Source organism: Cydia pomonella, chromosome 21 (genome assembly GCF_033807575.1).
Source record: "Cydia pomonella isolate Wapato2018A chromosome 21, ilCydPomo1, whole genome shotgun sequence".
Classification (NCBI taxonomy): Eukaryota; Metazoa; Arthropoda; class Insecta; order Lepidoptera; family Tortricidae; genus Cydia; species Cydia pomonella.
This window is the reverse complement of record NC_084723.1, coordinates 894,257-911,269: the sequence shown is the minus strand read 5'-3', so window position 1 is coordinate 911,269 and position 17,013 is coordinate 894,257. Positions and strand designations below refer to the sequence as shown.

The 17,013-nt window shown below is 42.9% G+C and overlaps 3 protein-coding genes across 3 annotated transcripts in view; 1 reads left to right on the top strand and 2 right to left on the bottom strand.

Moving 5' to 3' along the window:
- Positions 1 to 17,013, bottom strand: part of LOC133529544 (octopamine receptor Oamb) — a 256,980-nt gene that overhangs the window by 201,025 nt on the left and 38,942 nt on the right. The window lies entirely within an intron of this gene.
- On the top strand, positions 7,342 to 13,011 carry LOC133529600 (uncharacterized protein K02A2.6-like). The gene is made up of 3 exons (XM_061867349.1): positions 7,342 to 8,869; positions 11,679 to 11,731; positions 12,925 to 13,011. The coding sequence occupies exons 1-3, from the start codon at positions 7,439 to 7,441 to the stop codon at positions 12,935 to 12,937; spliced, it is 1,497 nt and encodes a 498-aa protein (XP_061723333.1). The 5' UTR covers positions 7,342 to 7,438; the 3' UTR covers positions 12,938 to 13,011.
- LOC133529878 (uncharacterized) lies at positions 13,070 to 16,727 on the bottom strand. Its single transcript, XM_061867679.1, has 4 exons — positions 16,018 to 16,727; positions 14,464 to 14,823; positions 13,788 to 14,016; positions 13,070 to 13,096 (listed from the first exon to the last, which is right to left on the bottom strand). The coding sequence occupies exons 1-4, from the start codon at positions 16,725 to 16,727 to the stop codon at positions 13,070 to 13,072; spliced, it is 1,326 nt and encodes a 441-aa protein (XP_061723663.1).

The following is a 17,013-nucleotide window of genomic DNA, read 5'->3' as shown; positions in this document are numbered from 1 at the left end:
GCTAAGAAAACCCCATTTACTGTGGTCCCACAGTTCCAAGGCTCAGTCCTTACCATGTCAGGGCAGGGAGTATTGGGATCCTCGGTGTCGACATTTCCAATGACGTCCAATTCCGTAGCCACCTGGAAGGAAAGGCTGCGCTGGCATCGAAAAAACTCGGTGTGCTCAACAAAGCCAAACTGGCCTCTAAGAAGCTCGGGGTGCTCAATAGAGCGAAACAGTACTTCACACCAGGTCACCGGCTTTCGTTATACAAAGCGCAGGTTCGACCACATATGGAGTACTGTTCTCACCTCTGGTCTGGAGCACCGAAATACCAACTTCTTCCACTTGACTCCATCCAACGTCGGGCAGTTCGTATTGTTGGTGACCCCGATCTCACAGTCGGTTTGGAACCTCTCAGTCTTCGGAGAGACGTTGGCTCTCTATGCCTGTTCTACCGTCTGTACAATGGGGAATGTTCTGAAGAACTTTTTGAATTGGTGCCACCGTCACGTTTTTATCACCGCACCTCCCGCCAAAGAAACAAAGGTCATCCTCACTTTCTCGACACGTGGCAAACCAAGAACAAGCGGGCATCTCACTCGTTTTTTCCCAGAACGTGCAAGTTGTGGAATGAACTACCTTCTGAGGTGTTTCCCTTGCGCTATGACATGGGGTTCTTCAAGAAGCAGGTTTTTAGGGTTCTCAAAGGTTGGCAACGCATAAGTGGCTCCTCCGATGTTGCTTATGTCCATGGGCGGCGATGACTGCTTCCCATCAGGCGGCTCGTCTGCTCGTTTGCAGCCTATTACATAAAAAAAAAATAAAAAAAATATATAAAAAAAAAGCCAGACGATACTTTACTCCGGGGCAAAGACTGCTGCTATATAAATCGCAAGTCAGACCCCATATGGCGTATTGCTGTCACCTTTGGGCAGGAGCACCTGCATGCCAGCTTGGACTATTCGACTCAGTCCAAAGGCGCGCTGTACGAATCGTTGACGATCCCAAACTCACAAGCGGTATTGAACCTTTAAGTCTGAAGGGTGACTTTGCCTTCTTGTGTGTGTTCTACCGCTTGTACAATGGCTCTTAAGAATTGTTTGACATGATGCCAACGGCCGCTTTTAATCACCGCATCGCTCGCCGTCGACAGGGTGTTCATTCTCACACCCTAGAACCTAAATGGTCGCGTACTGTGCGGTTTAAGAGAAATATCCTCCCGCAGACTCTTCGACTGTAGAATGAGCTTCCTGTCGAGGTTTTCCCGAGAGACTACAGTATGGGGCTCTTCAAAAAAGGAGTGTACAGGTTTTTAAAGGGTCAACAACGCGCATGTAAAATATCTCTTGTGCTGCAGGCGTCCATACGGAGACTGCTTACTGTTTGCCATCGACGTGGTCTAAAAAAAATAGTCTCGGTAGCTCAGTTGGCAGAGCAAAAAAACTAATAATGTCCGTACTCAATTTAACTATGCAACTTATTTGCGATGTCAATGTGAAATATACCTATCATTTATTTCTTATGTCTAATAAATATCAGATGAGTCATATATTTCTTAGACCATATCTTAGACTATACAAGACTACTTAGAGTTACAAGTAAATTTAGTACCTAGATAAAAATGTTTAAAAAAGTTAAAATCCAATAGCAAATATCCGTTAAAAATTGAACAGCGAAATGACATCCAATCAGAAAGCCTATATAAAATGCGATTCAATTGAATCTGCTCTCCAGTACCTGATCGCCAGTTGTCGAGCCTTTTAACTGCTTTTAAAGACTATTAGGCTTAAACGGCTTTACGCGAGTGCTATAAGTGCTGTAATACTGTTTACTTATCTTAGAGTAGAGATAAATAAAAATATGAACTGTTACATTATATTTATTTCTATTTCTTTGGCAGAGATTTCCACAGAGATACAAGGATTATATATGTATAATAGATGACGATATATATTATATTTTATGTAGGTAAGCAAGAAAATCTTAATTTTTATTTAAAATTTGAAGCATTTAAATAAAAAAATACATGTAAATGTTTAAGCAAAAAAATACCTGTAATGGTACTTTTTTGTTGGTTTTTTGTAGTGGCTAAGTAACAATATATCGAAAAAAAAAAAACGACCAATTGCGAATCGGACTCACGCTCATAGGGCCATACCATTACGCAAAAAAACACGTTTGTTGTATGGAAGCCCCACTTAAATATTTATTTTATTCAGTTTTAAGTATTTCTTGTTATAGCGGCAATAGAAATACATCATCTGTGAGAATCCCAACAGTCTAGCTATCACGATTCATGAGATACAGCCTGGTGACAGACATACAGATAGACAGTGGAGTCTTAGTTTGGCGTCCCGTTTTTACCCTGTGGATTCAGAACCCTAAAAACCATTAAAATCCAGGGGTAAGATTTTTTAGTTTTATGGTTATCTGGGTTAAAAACACAATAGCGCATTACGTTATCTACAGTCTTAAATCGTAGTTTATACACAAAACCGAAAAAGTGTTTAAAAAAGTTGAAATCCAATAACTAAAATCCGTAAAAAACTGAACGACGCGAAATGACATCCAATCATAGCCTATAATCCGCTTCAATTGAATCTTCTCTCCATTACCTGATGGGCCACCTGTCGCGCCGTTTAACTGCTTTTAAAGACTTTTAAAGGCTTTCATGAGAGCTGTAATCCTGTTTACTTATCTTAGGGTAGAGATGAGTTAAAAATATGGACTGATAAATGAACAAACCAAGCTAAGTGTGAGGGCGCTTTTAAGATCACAATACGACTACTAAAAATTTAATAAGCTATCTTGAGCATTTTATCCGCTGAATTCATTCAAATCCTGATTTTGACTTTCGCTCGATATAAAAAAAATCGGACAAATGCGAGTTGGACTCGCGTTGCAAGGGTTCCGTACATCACACAATTTTTCTCTCTCTGCATCTCTGCAAACATGGACTTAATATAACTAAAACCCGACTATAAAAAAAAAGTCCATGCCACGTACCTATATCAGTCGTCGCCAGACTATATCAAGTACCTACTACTTAATATTATAACCACTACCGCCTAATAAACAGTTTATACACAAAATCGTATTAGCTACTGAACCGACAAGGGCACTACTGCCAAAGCTAATTAAATAACTAAAATGAAATATATTATTATAAGCGATTACCTGAGAAATAAAGATCGAAAACATCCGATTAAATATTCAAGCTTCTATTGAGAAACTTTTTACTAGACGACCCATTATATTCAATATGTAGATTTTTCGACATAACTGTATAATTTATTATCAGAAACCTATTTGACAAAACTTTTTTTAAGACTTCACATTTCATAGGAATCATCAACAGATTCGCGCTTCACCTGCGATCTTTGTGGCAGAAAATGCCGTGCTGCGATTGGACTTTACAGCCACAGGAAAAGATGCGCCGCACCTCCGATCTCCGACGGCGCACGGACCTCTTCTTCCTAATGAACTGTCACTGTAACAATCATATTTCAAGACGCTGTGGCGATGATGATTTGACATTGTCTTTCTTATTTGTATGTCTTTCCCATCACGGAACAATGGTGTTCCGGACCTTTGGGAGGCTTGCGCGGAGCCGAAGCCAACACGTAGAGTACCTTTTGACACTTTAATGAAATGTAAGGGGTACACCTTGTTTTTCTTTATTATTGATATTAATTGCGATCCTTTTCAGTGAACATTTTTCATATTCTGTATAATTAATGCAATGAATGTATTATCCTGTTTATTTAAATTTATTTTTGACGATTAACATATAGATTCATTAAATTGTCATTACCTAATATATTTTGTACTGCTATCAAATGTTGTGAAATAAATAAATCAAATCAAATCTAATAAAGCGTTAGTTTGACAGTCTTTATTATTCACCCATGTATGTTTAAGTCTATTAAAACAAACAAGTTGAAAGCTCGCTGGAACAGTTTAAGTGTGTGCAATCCGGCTCAGGACTTTGCTTTGTTCTAGATTACTTTAGTGACAATAGTTTTAAGTTACCACTATTGTGAACTGTTCATTTTGGGGGATCAGGGCTCTTGAGGCATAAGCGTGTCAGGAATTATGCAAAACTGAGCCCTATCACTTTGAAATAAAGCTTAAAATCAGGTGGGAAATATATAACCTCTGCCTTATAAAGGCTTAATTCTAGAGCTTTATGAATCTACCATTAATTATGAAGAAGGTAAATTGTATTCTAGCTACTGCTCTATCCGTTATAAATAGCTCTTGTTGAATCAATAAAATATGATTTAAAATAACAATATAGGTATAAAATAGATATACACGGTGCTCACGAGGAACCCGAAAGATTTTACCCACGTACTTCTGAGGCCAAAAGAAGGAAAAAATGTTATATGAGTTTCACTAAATTTCGCCAAAAAAAATTTTTTTTTGTTTTTTTTTCAAATTTTAAACGTATTTGTACATATACTTAAAGTTAATGTTATGGTAAAACTGGCACTGAAAATATTTTTTACGTTTTTTTTTGTAAAAACTAGTTCTTGCAAAGGTTAGGTACTTGTCACTTTTTGACATCTATCAATAAGGATATTTAGACTACGCCCCATAATGGCATCATCGCGATCAAAAAGGCGTTTTGCACTAAGTTACGATAAGAAGATGTTTTTTTTTACATTGGTATTAACTCTGAAACTAGGCGAAATCCAGAAAAGTTTATATGACATTTTAGTCTGTAAATGTGATCAGTAATACACTGTCAAAATCTTTTGGGTTCCTCGTGAGCACCGTGTATACTCGTACAGAGGATTACTATAACTAGCTTATATCTAAAACAGGCCCTTAAGGCATTGTACCAAAGATGCTGGCGGCATTCTCTCGTTGTATCGGTCACCAGTTACGTCAAACAGACGCTTCGCGATTTATGCAAAAAACCTTTGCGCGCTGGGACGGACCTTAAATAAAACAATTCGAAGACGAATTAGAAACGGATCCATAAATTCCTAAGCTTAAAACATTCACTGCCAACGTTTTTGTAGCGCTACACTCATAGCCGATCCCAGCGTTTTCCCGCTTTGTAGAGGAAAGCGACTACGAACAGAGAACCCGCCGAGCGGGTTTCCGGCTCTCAATGTGTTACGCGCTACGGAAACAGGTTATTTCATTTGCGTTGGCATTTCTCTGAGTTGGCGGTGGGTAAGCGGAAGCACGGTGGTCAGCACCTGCGCTACAAGGACGTGCTCAAACGGCATCTGAGCGCTTGCGCCATCGACCCTGAGCATTGGGAGGAGCTTGCTGGAAGGAGGTCTTCTTGGCGTTCTACCATCCATAACGGTGTCAAAACATTCGAAGATAACCGCCTCACTAGCCTAGACATGAAACGCCAGTTACGGAAAGAGAGACCTAAGCCCTCCTACGTGTACACGTTCAACGCAGCTGGCCAACTTTATTGTCACGCGTGCAATAGAGTATTTAAGAGCAAGTTCGGCCTGGCCAGCCACATTAGGGCTCATGCTAGACAACGTCCATAATGTGTTTATTTGGGGTCGCCGTCATCGAAAACGATGAGGAGGACTATATATATATTTCATTTGCATACAAATACTCGTATACCCATGTCCTGTGCTATTAAGATTTAAAATTATGTCCATATTTCTGAAATTATTTCAAGAGAATGTATTAATTTGAATCTGTCTATACAAGGTGTAACAAAAACAGTGGAGATCTGTTTCGGGGCAAATATGTAAAACAAATTGTTGACCCGAATAATTTTTTTCTTTGTATTGAGCGTTGGCCGACTTGAACGCCTTGACGCATAGGTACTTATACATTTTTTTTATTGAAACACGATACTGAATATGCCCTTAAACGGATCATCATCATTTTTAACAGCCTTTTTTAGGGTTCCGTACCCAAAGGATCAAACGAGACCCTATTACTGAGACTTCGCTGTCCGTCCGTCCGTCCGTCTGTCTGTCTCATGAACCGTGATAGCTAGACAGTTGAAACTTTCACAGATGATGTATTCCTGTTGCCGCTATAACAACAAATACTAAAAACAGAATAAAATAAATATTTAAGGGGGCTCCCATACAACTTTTTTTTTTGCCGTTTTTATAAATAATGGTATGGAACCGTTCGTGCGCGAGTCCGACTCGCATTTGGTCGGTTTTTATGTTAAACGTAGAAATGGATTAAGTATTACCTGATCAACTGTCCCAGTTTCAATCTTAAATCAGATCTTCCAAGGAAATTTAACAGCTATAAATAACACAGAATACGAGTATTGTAAGGGGTGGGCGTAAAATTAATTTACTCAAATTGCTTTTAAAAATAGTACGAGAAGTTCTTACACAACTTGGGTACTATTAATTAATTTAAGGACTTCAAGGTCCATTCTCAATAATAAATGGGGCTATTTATGGTTTACAAGCCTTAGAAACGACGTGAAACTTTAATTTTGTACATGACCTCTCTCTTTGTGGCTATTTTTTTATAATATGATGGCAAACAAGCATACTTCCCGCCTGATGGTAAGCAGTCTCAGTAGCCTATGTACACCTGAAAATCCAAAAAAAAAACTTTTTTAACTGATATGAGTCCGATATCATTCAAATATCGGTTTGATGTCAGTGCCCGTTCGAATTGGCCTGTTAACAACATGATTCAAAGACGAGTAACATTCTGACGTCAGCTGGCGTACGCTCGAATTGGCCTGATTGTATACCAACTTACTCTCTGTATTTTATACAATTTATACTACATCATTGGCAAACAAGCATACCCGCCTGATGGTAAGCAGTCTCCGTAGTCTATGTACGCCCGCAACTCCAGAGGAGTTACATGCGCGTTGCCGACCGTAACACTCCGCACCCTCGTTGAGCTCTGGACACTCCGGGTATGTCCTTAAACTACGTCCCAAAGAGAGGTATGGGCAATGTGAATGTCATCTCGCTTTGTGTGGTAGGGCACAGCGCAGCGGATGTCATTCCTGATCTAGAGCAGAGGCCGACTAGGGAAGTACCTCCACCTAAAGCTCCAGCATTTTGACCCGGAGGCTCAGCCAGTGCTCAGTGTGGATGCAGGACCTGGGGGGTTAGGTGCCCTTCTGGCACAACGCGACCCGGCAACCGGTGCCGAGCTCCCACTCGCGTTCGCCTCGCGCTCGCTCAATGCTAGCGAGAGGAACTACAGTCAACTTCAGAAAGAAGCCGCGGCCATCATTTTTGGTGTTAAAAAGTTCCACCAGTATCTATATGGCAGGCAAGATCCGTTCATTTTAAAAACCGACCATAGGCCTTTGTTGTCCATTTTCGGCAAAAATAGCGGCATTCCTGTCATGACCGCTTCCCGGCTACAGCGATATGCAATTATTTTATCAGCGTATAATTATAAGGTTCAGTATATAAGCAGTGCGAATAATCTCGTAGCTGATTATTTTTCTCGTGCGCCGTTGCCTAACATGAACAATGATGAGCATAACGAAGATTACGATGACGTGTCTTATTTAAACTTTTTAGACGACAGTGTGACTCCCGTGACAGCTGATAAAATAAGACAAGCTACCGGAAATGACCCTACACTAAAAAAAGTTTTTAGGTATATGAGTCTCGGTTGGCCGCGAAAGATAAGCTGTGCATCTATTGTACCTTATTTTAGATGCAAAGCCGACTTACAAATAGATCATGGTATTCTTTTCCGTGGTCACAGGGTGGTTATTCCGACAATATTTCGAGATCAGCTGTTACGTGAATTACACACCGGACATTTAGGTATTGTCAAGACGAAAAGCATCGCGCGCGGTAAGATGTGGTGGCCTAACATTGATGGCGATATCGAGCGCTGGATCGGCTCATGCGCCGCCTGCGTGGCCGTGCGCGCCGCCCCTCCCCGCGCCGCTCCCGCGCCTTGGCCGCGTCCTCCGTCTGCCTGGTACCGGGTACATATCGATTACATGTCTATTCATCAGAAAGTGTACCTAATTGTCATTGACGCATATAGCAAATGGTTAGAGTGTCTTTTGATGGACAAAGGTACTACTACTCGAGCGCTGATATGTAAACTTAAGGAAATATTTTCCAGATTTGGCGTACCGAATGTCATTGTATCCGACAATGATATTAAAATTAATTCGGCCGAATTCAATTCTTTTTGTGCAATGAATGGCATTCGTTACGTCACTTCTCCAGTTTATCACGCGGCCAGCAATGGTCAGGCCGAAAATTCTGTGAAAACATGTAAAAAGATGATTAAATGTATAGATAAAACAGATAAGTCAAAAGTTGAGGATAAACTAATGGGCTTATTATTCGAGTACCGTAATACTCCCCATTGTTCTACGGGCCAAACTCCAGCGAGTTTGATGATGGGCCGTAATTTAAGATCACGGCTAGATCTTGTGATACCAGATGTTAATAAAACTAAAGACAATATTGACAAATGTGTTATAGACAATTGTAGAAAATTCAATATCGGGGATCAAGTATGGGTTAAATGGTTTACTGAAAAAAAAGAGATCTGGGTTTTAGGCACTATTCAAAATAAAATTGGTAACCGAATGTTTTTGATTTATGTGCATACTAAAAATACTGTATGTAGACGCCACGTAGATCAAATGCTTATGTATACAGGTGGTGAATTTGACGTTATTAATGAAACCGAGGATGCCGGGGCTGACGAGGACTCGTGGTCGCCACCGCTCGAGCCGCCGCCAGCTCCGGCTGGTTCCGCGCCCCCGGCGGCGTGCGTGAACCCTCCGCCATCCTCCCTCCGGGCTGACAGTCCCCTACAGGCGGATGTTCAGCCGCGTGACGTAGTGAGCGATGAGTACGATACCGGGCTTTCCGGGGAGGAGGAGGAAGTAGAGGAGCGTGAGGGGTCGCGCGCGCCGGCCGCGGTGGTTCCGGAGGCCGCGGAGGCCGCGGTCGCACCTGCCGCGGAGGTGGCGCCCGCGCCCGCCGACGCACGGTTGCCGCCGCCGCTTCCGACAATTACTAGACCGAATTTAAGGCCTAGAGATAAAAATATTAGTTACAAATGTTAATGTTATTATGTGGTTTAGTTATGTGTGTGTTAGTTATTATACACCTTATGTAGTGTTAAGTACTCATGTATTGTTTATTCTATTGGCAGGTCTTACAATTAACGGTGGAGAAATGTGGTGTATTTGCATGTGTGCGTCCGCGCGCACACAGGCGCGGCTACTTGTAATGTACAAACCAGTAATAAACGAGCATCTATGGGAGTAGAGGAGCCGGTGTACCGGGCGGGCGCGCAGCCGTCCGCCGGCCGCCGGGACCCCGAGGCGAGGACCTGCTCGGTGTGCGGTATGAGGAGCCACGACGAGAGTAGGTGCCGATATAAGTCCTACCGGTGCCAGCTGTGTGGTGAAAAGGGACACCTCAAGAAAGTGTGTACTTCCAAGAAGCAGTCCAAGAGTCGTGTGAACAATGTTGAAGCGACAGAGTTCTCGGTAGAAGGTGGGGACTGCGATAATTGCAAGGAGTGTAAACTTCTAAGTTTAAGGTACGTTAATTATAAACCAATATTACTTAATGTATCTATTAATAACCTTGAATTGAACATGGAACTGGACTCGGGCTCCGGTGCTACCATTATTAACGATAAATTATACAGGAAAATATTCCCTAATGTATCATTATATAAAAGTGATTTAAAAATGTGTCTATACAATTATCATAAAATAACGCCAATAGGTTTTTTCGTTGCGAAAGTAAAGTTTATGTTAAAAGACCGATTTTTGAAAATTTATGTTATAGAAAACGGCGGCCCGCCATTATTGGGCCGTGATTTTATGGCGAAGTTTAATTTGTCATTCACTGTAGATAACAAATTTGTTACAGATGTAAAAATTAATCAGAGCTCGAGTGAGGTAACAAGGTTATTAGAACAGTTTAGGAGTTTATTCGAAGAAGGGTTGGGCAAATTTAATAAGTTCAAAGTACACTTGCAATTGAAAGAAAACGTTAAACCTAAGTTTTTCAAACCGCGGTCAGTTCCGTTTGCTCTAAAAAAACGGGTAGAGGAAGAAATCGACCGGCTGGTAGATTTAGGTATACTCGTACCGGTTAATTTTTCTGAATACGCAACGCCTATTGTGCCTGTTTTGAAGGAAAATGGCAAGGTCAAAATTGCAGGCGATTTCTCTGTCACGTTAAATAAAGACATGGTTATCGATAAGTATCCGATGCCGCGTATAGAGGAGGTGTTTGCTAAACTAGGCGGTGGTGAAAGTTACACGAAACTAGACCTTAGCAACGCGTACAATCAGTTCGTTTTGTCTGATAGCTCTCAGGCGCTTACGACCATTAGCACTACAAAAGGTCTTTACAAATATACTAGGCTAGTTTATGGTCTCGCCAACGGCCCGGCTATTTTTCAACGCGCTATGGAGTCACTGTTGGTAGGTATTGACGGAGTCAGCTGTTGGTTGGACGACGTGTGTGTGACGGGACCGACGAACGAGATTCATTTGGCGCGATTGCGAGAGGTTTTGACTAGGTTTAGTGATGCAGGTTTAAAGTTACAGAAAGAGAAATGTGTTTTCTTAGGTAGTAGTGTAACTTATTTAGGCTACGTTATTAATAAAAACGGCTTACGAACGTCTCAAAAAAAGGTGGAAGCTATTCATAAGGCACCAAGGCCGACTAATGTAACGGAGGTAAAGAGTTTTTTAGGACTCGTAAATTATTACCGTAGTTTCATTCCGAACGCATCGAACATGTTAAGTCCGTTACACGAACTACTGCGCGCGGAGGCAAAATGGGAGTGGGGACGTTCACAGGAGGAGGCGTTTCAGGCAGTAAAAAGGGAGTTAGGCTCTGAGCGCGTGTTGGCTCATTTTGACCCGGAGGCTCAGCCAGTGCTCAGTGTGGATGCAGGACCTGGGGGGTTAGGTGCCCTTCTGGCACAACGCGACCCGGCAACCGGTGCCGAGCTCCCACTCGCGTTCGCCTCGCGCTCGCTCAATGCTAGCGAGAGGAACTACAGTCAACTTCAGAAAGAAGCCGCGGCCATCATTTTTGGTGTTAAAAAGTTCCACCAGTATCTATATGGCAGGCAAGATCCGTTCATTTTAAAAACCGACCATAGGCCTTTGTTGTCCATTTTCGGCAAAAATAGCGGCATTCCTGTCATGACCGCTTCCCGGCTACAGCGATATGCAATTATTTTATCAGCGTATAATTATAAGGTTCAGTATATAAGCAGTGCGAATAATCTCGTAGCTGATTATTTTTCTCGTGCGCCGTTGCCTAACATGAACAATGATGAGCATAACGAAGATTACGATGACGTGTCTTATTTAAACTTTTTAGACGACAGTGTGACTCCCGTGACAGCTGATAAAATAAGACAAGCTACCGGAAATGACCCTACACTAAAAAAAGTTTTTAGGTATATGAGTCTCGGTTGGCCGCGAAAGATAAGCTGTGCATCTATTGTACCTTATTTTAGATGCAAAGCCGACTTACAAATAGATCATGGTATTCTTTTCCGTGGTCACAGGGTGGTTATTCCGACAATATTTCGAGATCAGCTGTTACGTGAATTACACACCGGACATTTAGGTATTGTCAAGACGAAAAGCATCGCGCGCGGTAAGATGTGGTGGCCTAACATTGATGGCGATATCGAGCGCTGGATCGGCTCATGCGCCGCCTGCGTGGCCGTGCGCGCCGCCCCTCCCCGCGCCGCTCCCGCGCCTTGGCCGCGTCCTCCGTCTGCCTGGTACCGGGTACATATCGATTACATGTCTATTCATCAGAAAGTGTACCTAATTGTCATTGACGCATATAGCAAATGGTTAGAGTGTCTTTTGATGGACAAAGGTACTACTACTCGAGCGCTGATATGTAAACTTAAGGAAATATTTTCCAGATTTGGCGTACCGAATGTCATTGTATCCGACAATGATATTAAAATTAATTCGGCCGAATTCAATTCTTTTTGTGCAATGAATGGCATTCGTTACGTCACTTCTCCAGTTTATCACGCGGCCAGCAATGGTCAGGCCGAAAATTCTGTGAAAACATGTAAAAAGATGATTAAATGTATAGATAAAACAGATAAGTCAAAAGTTGAGGATAAACTAATGGGCTTATTATTCGAGTACCGTAATACTCCCCATTGTTCTACGGGCCAAACTCCAGCGAGTTTGATGATGGGCCGTAATTTAAGATCACGGCTAGATCTTGTGATACCAGATGTTAATAAAACTAAAGACAATATTGACAAATGTGTTATAGACAATTGTAGAAAATTCAATATCGGGGATCAAGTATGGGTTAAATGGTTTACTGAAAAAAAAGAGATCTGGGTTTTAGGCACTATTCAAAATAAAATTGGTAACCGAATGTTTTTGATTTATGTGCATACTAAAAATACTGTATGTAGACGCCACGTAGATCAAATGCTTATGTATACAGGTGGTGAATTTGACGTTATTAATGAAACCGAGGATGCCGGGGCTGCCGAGGACTCGTGGTCGCCACCGCTCGAGCCGCCGCCAGCTCCGGCTGGTTCCGCGCCCCCGGCGGCGTGCGTGAACCCTCCGCCATCCTCCCTCCGGGCTGACAGTCCCCTACAGGCGGATGTTCAGCCGCGTGACGTAGTGAGCGATGAGTACGATACCGGGCTTTCCGGGGAGGAGGAGGAAGTAGAGGAGCGTGAGGGGTCGCGCGCGCCGGCCGCGGTGGTTCCGGAGGCCGCGGAGGCCGCGGTCGCACCTGCCGCGGAGGTGGCGCCCGCGCCCGCCGACGCACGGTTGCCGCCGCCGCTTCCGACAATTACTAGACCGAATTTAAGGCCTAGAGATAAAAATATTAGTTACAAATGTTAATGTTATTATGTGGTTTAGTTATGTGTGTGTTAGTTATTATACACCTTATGTAGTGTTAAGTACTCATGTATTGTTTATTCTATTGGCAGGTCTTACAATTAACGGTGGAGAAATGTGGTGTATTTGCATGTGTGCGTCCGCGCGCACACAGGCGCGGCTACTTGTAATGTACAAACCAGTAATAAACGAGCATCTATCAGATCCGGTTGTTTCACTAAAGTACTTGTAGATACCTCACTGGCGACGAGGATGGGATACCACCTGTATACATAAGCATTTGATCTACGTGGCGTCTACATACAGTATTTTTAGTATGCACATAAATCAAAAACATTCGGTTACCAATTTTATTTTGAATAGTGCCTAAAACCCAGATCTCTTTTTTTTCAGTAAACCATTTAACCCATACTTGATCCCCGATATTGAATTTTCTACAATTGTCTATAACACATTTGTCAATATTGTCTTTAGTTTTATTAACATCTGGTATCACAAGATCTAGCCGTGATCTTAAATTACGGCCCATCATCAAACTCGCTGGAGTTTGGCCCGTAGAACAATGGGGAGTATTACGGTACTCGAATAATAAGCCCATTAGTTTATCCTCAACTTTTGACTTATCTGTTTTATCTATACATTTAATCATCTTTTTACATGTTTTCACAGAATTTTCGGCCTGACCATTGCTGGCCGCGTGATAAACTGGAGAAGTGACGTAACGAATGCCATTCATTGCACAAAAAGAATTGAATTCGGCCGAATTAATTTTAATATCATTGTCGGATACAATGACATTCGGTACGCCAAATCTGGAAAATATTTCCTTAAGTTTACATATCAGCGCTCGAGTAGTAGTACCTTTGTCCATCAAAAGACACTCTAACCATTTGCTATATGCGTCAATGACAATTAGGTACACTTTCTGATGAATAGACATGTAATCGATATGTACCCGGTACCAGGCAGACGGAGGACGCGGCCAAGGCGCGGGAGCGGCGCGGGGAGGGGCGGCGCGCACGGCCACGCAGGCGGCGCATGAGCCGATCCAGCGCTCGATATCGCCATCAATGTTAGGCCACCACATCTTACCGCGCGCGATGCTTTTCGTCTTGACAATACCTAAATGTCCGGTGTGTAATTCACGTAACAGCTGATCTCGAAATATTGTCGGAATAACCACCCTGTGACCACGGAAAAGAATACCATGATCTATTTGTAAGTCGGCTTTGCATCTAAAATAAGGTACAATAGATGCACAGCTTATCTTTCGCGGCCAACCGAGACTCATATACCTAAAAACTTTTTTTAGTGTAGGGTCATTTCCGGTAGCTTGTCTTATTTTATCAGCTGTCACGGGAGTCACACTGTCGTCTAAAAAGTTTAAATAAGACACGTCATCGTAATCTTCGTTATGCTCATCATTGTTCATGTTAGGCAACGGCGCACGAGAAAAATAATCAGCTACGAGATTATTCGCACTGCTTATATACTGAACCTTATAATTATACGCTGATAAAATAATTGCATATCGCTGTAGCCGGGAAGCGGTCATGACAGGAATGCCGCTATTTTTGCCGAAAATGGACAACAAAGGCCTATGGTCGGTTTTTAAAATGAACGGATCTTGCCTGCCATATAGATACTGGTGGAACTTTTTAACACCAAAAATGATGGCCGCGGCTTCTTTCTGAAGTTGACTGTAGTTCCTCTCGCTAGCATTGAGCGAGCGCGAGGCGAACGCGAGTGGGAGCTCGGCACCGGTTGCCGGGTCGCGTTGTGCCAGAAGGGCACCTAACCCCCCAGGTCCTGCATCCACACTGAGCACTGGCTGAGCCTCCGGGTCAAAATGAGCCAACACGCGCTCAGAGCATAACTCCCTTTTTACTGCCTGAAACGCCTCCTCCTGTGAACGTCCCCACTCCCATTTTGCCTCCGCGCGCAGTAGTTCGTGTAACGGACTTAACATGTTCGATGCGTTCGGAATGAAACTACGGTAATAATTTACGAGTCCTAAAAAACTCTTTACCTCCGTTACATTAGTCGGCCTTGGTGCCTTATGAATAGCTTCCACCTTTTTTTGAGACGTTCGTAAGCCGTTTTTATTAATAACGTAGCCTAAATAAGTTACACTACTACCTAAGAAAACACATTTCTCTTTCTGTAACTTTAAACCTGCATCACTAAACCTAGTCAAAACCTCTCGCAATCGCGCCAAATGAATCTCGTTCGTCGGTCCCGTCACACACACGTCGTCCAACCAACAGCTGACTCCGTCAATACCTACCAACAGTGACTCCATAGCGCGTTGAAAAATAGCCGGGCCGTTGGCGAGACCATAAACTAGCCTAGTATATTTGTAAAGACCTTTTGTAGTGCTAATGGTCGTAAGCGCCTGAGAGCTATCAGACAAAACGAACTGATTGTACGCGTTGCTAAGGTCTAGTTTCGTGTAACTTTCACCACCGCCTAGTTTAGCAAACACCTCCTCTATACGCGGCATCGGATACTTATCGATAACCATGTCTTTATTTAACGTGACAGAGAAATCGCCTGCAATTTTGACCTTGCCATTTTCCTTCAAAACAGGCACAATAGGCGTTGCGTATTCAGAAAAATTAACCGGTACGAGTATACCTAAATCTACCAGCCGGTCGATTTCTTCCTCTACCCGTTTTTTTAGAGCAAACGGAACTGACCGCGGTTTGAAAAACTTAGGTTTAACGTTTTCTTTCAATTGCAAGTGTACTTTGAACTTATTAAATTTGCCCAACCCTTCTTCGAATAAACTCCTAAACTGTTCTAATAACCTTGTTACCTCACTCGAGCTCTGATTAATTTTTACATCTGTAACAAATTTGTTATCTACAGTGAATGACAAATTAAACTTCGCCATAAAATCACGGCCCAATAATGGCGGGCCGCCGTTTTCTATAACATAAATTTTCAAAAATCGGTCTTTTAACATAAACTTTACTTTCGCAACGAAAAAACCTATTGGCGTTATTTTATGATAATTGTATAGACACATTTTTAAATCACTTTTATATAATGATACATTAGGGAATATTTTCCTGTATAATTTATCGTTAATAATGGTAGCACCGGAGCCCGAGTCCAGTTCCATGTTCAATTCAAGGTTATTAATAGATACATTAAGTAATATTGGTTTATAATTAACGTACCTTAAACTTAGAAGTTTACACTCCTTGCAATTATCGCAGTCCCCACCTTCTACCGAGAACTCTGTCGCTTCAACATTGTTCACACGACTCTTGGACTGCTTCTTGGAAGTACACACTTTCTTGAGGTGTCCCTTTTCACCACACAGCTGGCACCGGTAGGACTTATATCGGCACCTACTCTCGTCGTGGCTCCTCATACCGCACACCGAGCAGGTCCTCGCCTCGGGGTCCCGGCGGCCGGCGGACGGCTGCGCGCCCGCCCGGTACACCGGCTCCTGCTTCACGGCCACGGCCACTGCATCGGCGCGTGCCTTCTGCGCGCACTCCGTCTGCTGTGCCAGCTCCATCGCCTTCGCCAGCGTGAGCGTGGTGGCGTCCTGCTCGAAGAGTCGCTCGCGCTCCTTGCCGGCGCGTAGCCCCAGCACGAACTTGTCCCGCAGCAGCATGTCCAGCGAGTTTCCAAACTCGCAGTGTACGGCGAGTCCTCTGATTCTAGCCGCCCACTTCTCGACACTCTCCCCCACGTCACGCATAGCCTCGTAGAATTTGGTCTTATCAGCGAAGGTACACCTCTTCGGAGTAAAATGACCGTCGAGCACCCTCAACAACTCGTCGTACCCGACCTCTTCTACCTTACTCGGGTACACAAGGTTCTTCAACAGCCGGTATGTATCGTCATGCAGATGTGTCAGTAGCACTGCCTGTCTCATCTCATCTTTAATTTGGTTTAAAACAATGAACTGCTTCAAACGACTACTGAAAATTTCCCATTCTTGGGTGTTATGGTCAAAATGACTTAAATTTCCGATAAAAGTAGTAGCCATTATAAATAACAATTATTTTAAATACACACGCGGGTAAGTCACGGATCGTCGCCAGTGAGGTATCTACAAGTACTTTAGTGAAACAACCGGATCTGATAGATGCTCGTTTATTACTGGTTTGTACATTACAAGTAGCCGCGCCTGTGTGCGCGCGGACGCACACATGCAAATA